The sequence below is a fragment of the Lathyrus oleraceus genome, chromosome 4 (assembly GCF_024323335.1).
Source record: "Lathyrus oleraceus cultivar Zhongwan6 chromosome 4, CAAS_Psat_ZW6_1.0, whole genome shotgun sequence".
NCBI classification, from domain to species: Eukaryota; Viridiplantae; Streptophyta; class Magnoliopsida; order Fabales; family Fabaceae; genus Lathyrus; species Lathyrus oleraceus.
In genome coordinates this window covers 450,487,775-450,498,141 of record NC_066582.1, presented here as the reverse complement: position 1 = coordinate 450,498,141, position 10,367 = coordinate 450,487,775, and the positions used below count along the sequence as shown (strand labels likewise).

Genomic DNA, 10,367 nt, shown 5'->3' with positions numbered 1-10,367 from the left:
TTTGTTTTAAACCACATTTTTTCCAGGTTTATAAACCAGAATTTCTACCTGTTTTCAACCAGATTTTGACAGACAATTATCACATTTTATATATGCCATTTTGGCCTTTTTTCTACCAATTTTTGGCTAACAAATATATATATATACCAATTCAAACCAATTTTGCCTTAAATGTATCAAAATATATACAAATTTATGTACACATTTACAAGTCATAACATATACTACAAATGTACACATTAATTACACAAATTTATGAACAAACATTGAGCTTTATCATGAATTGACACCACTCCTCTTTGATTTCGTCCACTTGATCCTTTGTATAAAATGCACACTTGAATTCATCAAAGTACTACATAATAATATAACATATTTTGAATTAATTCCAACTATTTAATTATATGAGATATGTGTAAATATAAAAATAACTCATAAGTTAGAAATACATACATCGGTGGGAATCTTTAATCGGCCCAAAGCAAGAGTATCTCGCATAAACCTCAACATGAAATACCCGCAATCTATTTGATTACGTTGTTGAGGACACTACATATGAAAAAAAAAATATGGATTATAAATCCTAAGTTTTATCAAGTGTCATCACTAATATAATAAAAAATGTGGTAATTAAAAATATACCGCCACTTTAATCCATGTAATGGAGTTGGCGCCCATCCTTGAGGTTTGGATATCTCGTTGGGCCCGAAAAGCTTGTAGGACGCTAATAAAATAAAAATGAAGCAATTAGAACAATTCACATAAACTAAGAAAATTTTTGAACATTCTCACTTACGTGTCAATTAGGACCTTCATATCCGGGTATGTTGTCCAATCATTTCCTAACGAGTCAAGATAATACACCAATAGTTGCACCATGAGGAAATGCACTTCACCTGCAGGAAACAAAGCAACCCACGCTTAGCACCACATCCAAGTTGCAAATACATTTAACCTGCAAATACATTTAGCAAAACAAATTAAGTATTCTCTAACTAAATTAACAAACTCTAACGAAGATAACATAGCATTAAGGGCAGCCGGTTTGAAGACCGTCTAACTCTGAACCAACATCAATTGGACAAAATTTAGAACTCACCCTGCATCCTGCAATGACAGTAGAAATACCTCATTTGAGTCCTGCATTTTTCCATGGTAAACCCAAATTCATAGTTAAAACTAAGTGCAAACCAAATCCATTCATTTAACCATAACTCTAACTTGTAACATTGCTCACAAACTGTTAACAGAATGCCAACTCAGTTGAATTAACCATATCATCTAGTCAACTACCAAAAATTCTGCAGCATGGTCCAAGGCAAAACCAGACTTGCATCGTACAATACAAACAGCTACATTATCATCACATGACATTGCATCATCATGTCATACAACAATTGCATCTAACATTGCACTAACCTCTAACCAACTTGAAACAGAACCCATAACCAATCCTGCAAAAAAAAAACATCTTCCTAACTGAGCTTGAGAACCCCTTCTAACTTCACTCTATAATCCTGCAACAAAACCTGAAAGAGGAGGGGGATCCAATTCAGATTGAAGAAATGAACTAACCAACACGAAAAATTAAAATTCAAGGAAACCAATTAAACTGTGCAGCATGATTTATTTTATTAAATAACAATTTCGTTAACAGATTTGAAACTAACCAATTAACTGATTTGATTTCTATTAACCTAAACCAAATAACATTAGCCGAGTTTACACAAGCGGGAATCTTTTTTTCTTTCAAATTGATTAGAACATGAACTAACATTAACAACCAATATAATAGAAATCAACTAATAGTAAAGCATAAGGATAGTAAAGCTTACACTTGCCAAGTACTTGATTATAACATACGACTTGCAGTAGAACTTGCACTAACAGGTCGTCTTCAATCCACAAATAGCCATTCCATATAACTTCAATCCAACCATGACCTGCATTTGAATGAAACCTGTTCAGCAGTCTGCTACTTCCAATAGCCATATAACTTCAATTGATTAGTCATCTAGGATAGCCAGTCATAACAGTTAGAATAACTAACATTAACTCACACCTAATCTAACTAACATAAAAGGTTTCTAACTGAAATTGATTTAATTGAAATCTAACAGAAATCTCAACTAACTCAAACCAACTTTCTAACTAACTCTGAATTTAATGTGAACTTTAGATGAATTCCATAATTGAAGCATTCATAGGAGGAAGAAAATTCTGCATTTTTCACTCTTCAATCTCCATCTCCAATCATTCGATCTTCACCCTCTCAGTTTCTTGATTAATCTGCAACAAGTCTTCTTCAACCTCTACTTCTACATCAGTTTTCCACAGTTCTGCACCAATCCTCCATTCTACATCAGAAAGCTCCCTTCATTCATTCTTCACGCACGCAGAGCCTAATCACAAATCAACCAGTCTTCACTTCCGAACCTCATGATCATTTTGCAATTTCACAACTGCAATGCAACACGATTCAGAAGGAAAAAGATTAGAGGAAGATGAAGGAAAGTAGAAGAGCAGAGTAAACAGAAATGGAATTGCGACGGAGGAAGATTATAATAGAACAGAAAGAAGAAGAAAGCAAAGGAAAGGAGAATGTGTACCTGAGTCGAAGCTACAACGTTTTCTAGCCGTCATAGTCGCCGGAGCCGGAGCAAAAGAGTCGTCGTGACCAAAATTTTCATCGGTACGTACGATTCACAGTATTCTAAAACCTAATTATAAAAGGCTGACATCAAAAACCCCTATCCGGTTAGAGAATCCTCAGGCGCTGCTGAAAGGACCCGCTCCGTGACGCATAACCAAGAAACTTTCAAACCCTAGTGCTGCAGTCATGGTAATCTATAAATATACATGTTAGTCAAGAAGATGCAATCAAAACTATGAAAGGAATAACAGTCGTAATATACGCTTTAGTTTAAAATATGAATCATGTGTTAATCAGTGATATAAATATAAATGGCAACATATATAAAATTTAAAAGTATAAACTGGCCAACCTTGATAGCATTGGCACAGAGAAGTGTTGGGAGCCAACGACTTTCCCTCGTATCTGTCAATAAAAAAACTGCATCATGAGCATCAAGTACATTCTCCTGTTCCTGGCTATTTACAGGGTGTCCAGGCATTGGTATAGCCATAACAATGCCTTCCGCTTCCTGAAAAAGAATAAGAAAAACATTCAATTATGTGGAAAATTTTATTATAGGCTTTAGCTTCAAGTGAAATCTCAGGGATTGATGGTCTACCACTGCAGGAAATATCCGTTTGAGACTTTCAACTGCTGCTGTAGCTTTAAACTCTCCGCCATTAAGACAGTTATCCAAAGTATAAAGAGACTGCCTCAATGGATTAGACATAGCCACCCTGCCATTGTCAACTAGAGTAATTTTTCGGACACCCCATGCCTGCAGCGAAAAATATAAGTTATCAAGAATTGAAATACTGAAACAACAAAAACAGGGTTTTCTCAATACTAATACTCACCATAAGCATGCGCGCAACCTGGCATCCAAGTGTGCCTGCTCCAAGGAGAAGACACTTGAGGGAAGACAAAGCACTCAAGTCCAAAGATGGCAAAGCACGCCACCTCATAAGCTTTAAATTCAAATCTGCAGCAGATACAGCCAACCTATAAAAACACATTCAAAAAATTAGATATGCTGAAAAAATAAGTTGCATACTAAATAAAACTTACACCGGAGAAAATAATGAAGACAATGAACCTGGTTGGATCCATGGATTGTGCAAGACTAATACACCTAGGTACTTTTCTTCCCTTATTAAGTTCCCATCCAACTGCATTAGGCACAACATCTTTCCACCCTATATAGTTACTCTTTTCACATTAGAAACCCAACAAAATAAAAATAAAGAGATATCTATCAACAAAATAACTGTCACATAATTAACGCAGCTCTACCTTGTGGAACTGTTAATAATGCTTCACCAACAAGGGACAAGCTCATATCAGCAAACCCCGGTTCTCCCTGTAGCAGAAAAACTGAACAGACTTGAGATTCCACCTTGCAGAAATAAGTGCTAAGAGGTTGCGCAGGGGCCATCCAGGATTATTTGGGAGATGACACGGGTCATAAAACCCAAATAGAATCTGTCAATAGAATCCAGTAAAATTTCACGAAGATATCTATAGTTTCATGTCCAGTGAGTTCTATGTCTGATTATGAAAAAGCAACTTCACACAAATTGCAATTAACTATTATAACAAGAGTTTGAAAAAAGGACCTTGTGAGCATCGCTCTTTTAGTTATCAGCATCAGAAATTCAAAGTACAAGGGCAATTGCTTTTCAGAAGCCAACACACATTGGAGAAAACATTGTTTGGCAACAACAATTTCATTACCCTCTTTTATCCCCTTTGCTTTGCCTTATCAGAAATCAAACCAAACCCTAATATTTTCACTATAAAAAGAAGCACACTCAGAGCAAGAAGGAGGTGGAGCAACCCTAAACAGTTAAGGCAAGCCACCATTACCCTTAAACCCCAAAAATAATTCAAGTTATCAGCATCAGAAATTCTAACCCAAACCTCTCTCAAATCTCTCAATACTCACTCACTTTCTCTCAGAAACCGAAGAAGAAGAAGAAACAAAATACATAAAGAAAAGATACAAAGTGAATTGACCTAACCTTTGTTATCGTCGTGGTGCTCCGGTCTTCTTATCCGGCGAAGCAATACCTCAAACCCCTCCATTTCCTCAGACAAAGTTACCACGAGGTAGAGTTTTGCATGGGGATTCAAACCCCCCTTGTTTGAGACTCTGATTTGCACCCATCATCATTTAATTTTTGTTTTCCAATCTAGTGTTCTTGAGTTCCTCTCTTCGATTCAGCCCGGTGCTTATGAATTATGTTGTTTGGTTTGGGTATTCGTTTTTAGCAAGGTGAGACGAAGAGTTTGGTGTAAGGTTTAGGTTGTCTTTGAGCTCTACCGCTGGCGGCGATGAGCTCCGGCGCGGCGGAGCGGGAGAGGGCTACTTTAGAGCGTGTTTTAAAAAATTTGAGGGAGGGAAGAGATTTCAGACCATCCACTCTTTAGTTTTTTTAATTGAAAGACTTTAAACAGCGCTTTCTCAAAAGCGCTGACTAAGGTCTATATTTAAAAGCGCTTTCTAAAAGCGCTGTCTAAGGGGGGGTCTTAGACAGCGCTTTCTAAAAGCGCTGTCTAAGACCCCCCCTTAGACAGCGCTTTCATTATTTTTTTAGAACATTTTCCGTGTTTTATTTTTATTTTAACCTTAGACAGCGCTTTCTTTTAAAAGCGCTGTCTAAGATGCGCTGTTAAAAAACCTTTTTGGCGTAGTGATAAGAGTTGGGGTATTTATAGAGGCTCTTAGGCTTGAAATTAGGGTTTCTCAGGAATGATATTCGTCCACCTAGTCATAATTAGGCTCTTAGGCGAGATTGTACATTGATCCTGTCTGACAAGACTTTAAGTCCCTTAGGCGAGGAGTTAATATGAGCATGTTGATTGGACTATGAGTCGTTTGGACGAGATTGTACGTTAAGTCTGTCTGACAAGACTTCTAAGTCCCTCATGAGAGGCATTAAGTCTCTTGGGAAAGACTTCGGTCAAAACCCTCAGGCGAGACTTTTTAAGTTAAGTCTGTCGAGCTAGACTTTTGTCAAGTCCCTTGTGCAAAAAGAAGAATATAATTTTAAAATTTACATCTGTTTTACTAAAAACGGGCGTAAATAAGAAATAAAGAGGCAATTTTATAAATAAAGTGTTATTTTAAGTATTAGCATGTGACAATAGACAATATATTCTTAAAAAACGGGTGTAAATTCAAAATATTATTATACTCAAATCTCTATTACTTTCGTTAAATTTAAAACGAGTGTAAATTTAGATGGACTGGAAAAAATTATATAATTTTATAACCCAAAATATTAAGCATATTAACTAATTAAGTGAATAATGGATGTAAATTTTCTGAAGTGAATACTGTGTAAATAAATTAATCTAAACACATTAACAAATCACAAAATTTCTATTATTTCCATCAAAACCCTTGTTTCTCTCCCAAACCCACAATCTCCACCACATAGCTTCATTCTTTCATTACACAACCTTACTCCATTCTAACAAAATTTTGTCATTATACGACCTTCAGTCCATTCTCACAAGGACATCGCACAACTTGATGAAGGAAGACGACATGCACAGACTACAAAAAAATCGGCCTAATTGCAAGGATTATTTTAAGGAGGTTAAATAAAACTCCTTAAATTTGTTTGAAAAATAATAACCAAGGTAATCAAAACCGGACTGAAGGTTAAACCGGTGTACTAAGGGGTTTGAGGTTCAAAGGTTAAACCGAGGTTCGACCGGTAATAACTAAATATATATTTTAAGTATATGTTATAACACACAAAAAAAATATTTTCAATTAATAATTTTTAATTAAAAAAATTTCCTACACATTAAATTTAATTTTTAAAATAAATTTTTATTAATAATTATATGTAATTTAATATTTTTATTAGTGTTATAATAATGTGAGATACTAAATTTTTATAAAGGCATTTTTCAAGAGGTTTGGAGGGCTTTTATTTCAATTTCATTACAATTACTTAGAAGGGAGGAAATAGTGTTGTACTATAGTAGAATAGAAGTGAGAAGGAAAAAAAAATTATACTTACTATATATTTTTAATTATATGTAGAACTACAAACTTAGATTCATGGACTCCTAGCAACTTAAAATGATGAGCTTTGGCAGAAACAATATAAGTTTTCTTTATTTAGTCTTTGATCTATGGTCTAATTATATATATATATATATATATATATATATATATATATATATATATAATAATAATAATAATTACTAGGAGTATCCATGGGATAACTTAATTCAAGCATTGTGTCATATTTAACATTAGCATGCTTTTTGACACTTCTTTTTTTACAGTTTGATAGCTTTGCATTATAATGCTCTAGATTTTCTATTACAAATTGTACACTTGTGTATTTGTTTGTATTATTTTTATTTTTTTAGTATGTCTACATACATTGTTATTGTGTTCTGGGATTGCTTGTATTTGATATTTTTTAAATGTGAAAAAAAAAAAGATTTTATCCATATATATTTTGTATATTATGGATTATGTCAATAAAGACTCGTATTTAACATTCATTGGTGGTAGAGTTTTTAGTACAACCTTTTTACTAATAATAATTCATTGTTCTATTTTGCTGCTATTTTTATTCTTATATTTAGGTACTTCTGAAAGATTCCCTCTGGTTGTTTTAGAAAGGTATAGTATTTGATTGAAATTTTTCTATTTTGTTTTTTGAATTTAAACTTAGAAACTAGAGTTTTTGTCTGTTTGTAGTTATGTTTTAGTGCCATATTTGTCATTTTATTGGGTATACAAAATATTTGATTGATTGAAATATGCTCTAATTGAAATTAAATATACTATAATTATCAAATATTTTACACCTCTAATAATTAAAATAGAGTGTAATATATCATATTTTTATACTCTATTAAAGAAAATAGGGTGTAAATTTGTTGACATTTTTAGTAAGCATTGTTCTTGTTACACTCAATTTTTATCAAACAGGTTGGAAATTCATTTGATTTAAATGTATATAGGTAACAATTTACACTTGTGTAGTATACATCTGTTTTAAAATGGTTGTAAATTTGTCAGACATTTCTCACCCTTTGAATTTAAATCCTATAATAACGAGTGTAAAATATATTAAAAAAACAAGTTTAAATTCCTCTTTATGCACTAGTGTATGAGGAGATTCTAAGTCCCTCGGGGGAGGAGTTTAGATGAGTCTGTTTGATAGGGCTCTAAGTCCTTCATGCAAGATTGTATGTTGAGCATATTGTCATACCCCCATTTTTTCCCAAATCATTTCATTCATCCATCAAGACATTTGCATCATTCATGCATCAATTAAGTTAAAAGTCAACTAAAAAGTCAATTGGCCCTAATTATATTTCCATTCATTTTGATTCATTTCATCACATAATTTCATTTGTGAACCATTCTTCTATGTATTTTTCTATTATTTTCAAAAGTCAAAGTCCAACAAAAGTCAATAAAATATTGACTTGATCTAAAAAGGCAAGGTTTAGTTCCCTTTATACATTCCCATTCATTTTACATACACCTTGAGCATTGTATTCTTCATATAACATTCACCATAGGATAGCCATTGTATGCATTGTTGCATCTTGGAAAGTTAAAACTAATATCAAAACAAACTTGAGTTTTAGGATTCAATTTGAAAAGTTGAGTTACACCAAAGCATTAGAACATGAACTAATCAAGTCTTATTCATTTGGAATTTTTTTTAATGATTGAAATCGCCTTTTTAATTTGAATCACGCTTTAAGTGTTTGTTACAATTGAAAGATCATAAGCTCATATTCATGGCCTGATTATCATCACACTATTTACAAATTAACAAAACCAAACCCAAATTCATATGACATGACATCCCACATTATGCATCATCACATTCATCAAATAAAGGTGAAAGCAAAACAAACAAGAAGAATTTGAATAAAATTTGAATTTCATCCTACCAAGTTCATGCCACGGTTTTTATATCATCATCGTCCAAATTCAATTAACAAAATAAACAAAATAATGTAAAATCAAAATTTAACATAATGTGAATTTCATTAACATTTCATTGTAATTTGAATTACAAGTTTGTTACAGTTAGAATTGCAAGGTTTCACGTGGCCCAAAAAAATCTACACGGTTTGCTCACCTTCAATCCCATGAAATCGGCTCACAAAACTCCCACACGAATCACTCATATCCAATTACATCTCATAAGATTACAACAACAAATTCACTCAATTCTCACACAATTTTCACTCAAATAATCCCATTCTACACACCTTAAGAAATCTCACACACTTACACATTTTATCTAATCATTCACTACTTAAACTAACTCTAATTGCCTAGCTCAGCAACCACAATTTTCACATCTTCAAAAAAACACAAATCTAAACTCTTGAGCAAATTCGCAGCAATCTCTGACCCCGAAACCTTTCACCTAAATCTCACTTTCATATTTGTTAGAGCTTCACATCGAATCTCTAATCAAGCTTGAGCTTTCCTCATAACATATCTTCATCCTTGTATCACATTAGTAAACCATAATTCAGAAAGATAAAAAGAAGAAGTATAAGTGGAAAGAAGAAGAGTAAAGAGGCCAAATGAGTCAAAAATGCATCAATGGGGAAATTTGAGTGTGGCTGAAATCTGGGAAAGTTTTCAAAAGTTACATACTTGTTGTTTGTAATCTTCAACCGTCGTCGAAAACTTCATCGGATTCTGGAAAATCTAGAACTCTGATTGGGTATATTCCTTTGTTATTTTTCTTTTTCTCGTTTGGTTCTTGGCCTCAGGCCCTCTCTTCTTGGTTATGAAGAGTCCCAATGATATTACATTCGTAGTATACCTGTTTGGCGTATTTCCTCTAGAAGAAGTTGAAACTTCCTTCGTCGGTGAAACCTCCAACAATGGTGTTAACCTTGGAACTTAGATCCTTTTGGCAATTTCTGAGAGAAAGTGGTGAAAATGGAAAGTGTGTCCCTAGTTAGTTTTACCAGGGCCTCATAGTGGGCACGGTTGTACTTGCTAAAAAGTACTAAAGCATGACACCCCTAGGCTTGTAGGGGTGGCCAGAGGCTCTTAGGGAATTTAGGTGGTTTAGGGCTGGTCCTAGTGGTGAGAAACCTTGTTAAATGGTGTTTGCAGTGATAAGAGAGCAAACTCATGTAATGTGAGAAGCTATGTAGCTTTTTGTGGTATTTCGTATATGTTATGAAATGTCTCCTCAACTCTAAAGTTGAGGTATTTATAGAGCCTTTTAGACATGGAATTAGGATTTCTCAAGATTGATAACCACCCACCTTGTCATAGTAGTGAACTGTTGAATCCCTACTTGCTATGAAGGCACAATTTAGTCTGTTGATTATGAATTCTTTCTGATCAAGACGTGTCTTTTCCGATGTTTTCCACAATGAGGCGAGTAAGGAGTGTTTAAGGTGAGGTTGCCCCATTATGGACGGTAGAGAGATGTCACCTCTTACTAGCCACCACAACCTCCCCTTTCTTAGTGGGTCTTTACAAATATATCACTAGAAAAAGTTTTCCTCGAGTTAAGTTCTCTAATATCAACTGGAACTACAACTTCAAAATCGTATTTGAGTCGTAAAAATAATTCTTATGTTGTTGAATTCTTATTAGTTTCATAATCCAATAGAGCCTAAGAAATTTCTTTCGACCATATTTTTAGGCATCCCCAAATTTTCTTTTATACCTTCAATGATGACTTTGTTAATAATGTTT

General features: G+C 33.8%; 1 protein-coding gene across 1 annotated transcript; it reads right to left on the bottom strand.

Annotated features, from left to right (window-relative positions):
* Positions 1-219: 219 nt before the first annotated feature.
* On the bottom strand, positions 220-5,042 carry LOC127135644 (ubiquitin-like modifier-activating enzyme atg7). The gene is made up of 13 exons (XM_051062303.1): positions 4,657-5,042; positions 3,929-4,117; positions 3,732-3,831; positions 3,493-3,637; positions 3,255-3,413; positions 3,006-3,164; positions 2,610-2,847; positions 2,157-2,462; positions 1,836-1,943; positions 797-1,529; positions 643-724; positions 454-549; positions 220-355 (listed from the first exon to the last, which is right to left on the bottom strand). The coding sequence occupies exons 2-7, from the start codon at positions 4,068-4,070 to the stop codon at positions 2,770-2,772; spliced, it is 783 nt and encodes a 260-aa protein (XP_050918260.1). The 5' UTR covers positions 4,071-4,117; positions 4,657-5,042; the 3' UTR covers positions 220-355; positions 454-549; positions 643-724; positions 797-1,529; positions 1,836-1,943; positions 2,157-2,462; positions 2,610-2,769.
* Between the last annotated feature and the right edge of the window lie 5,325 nt (positions 5,043-10,367).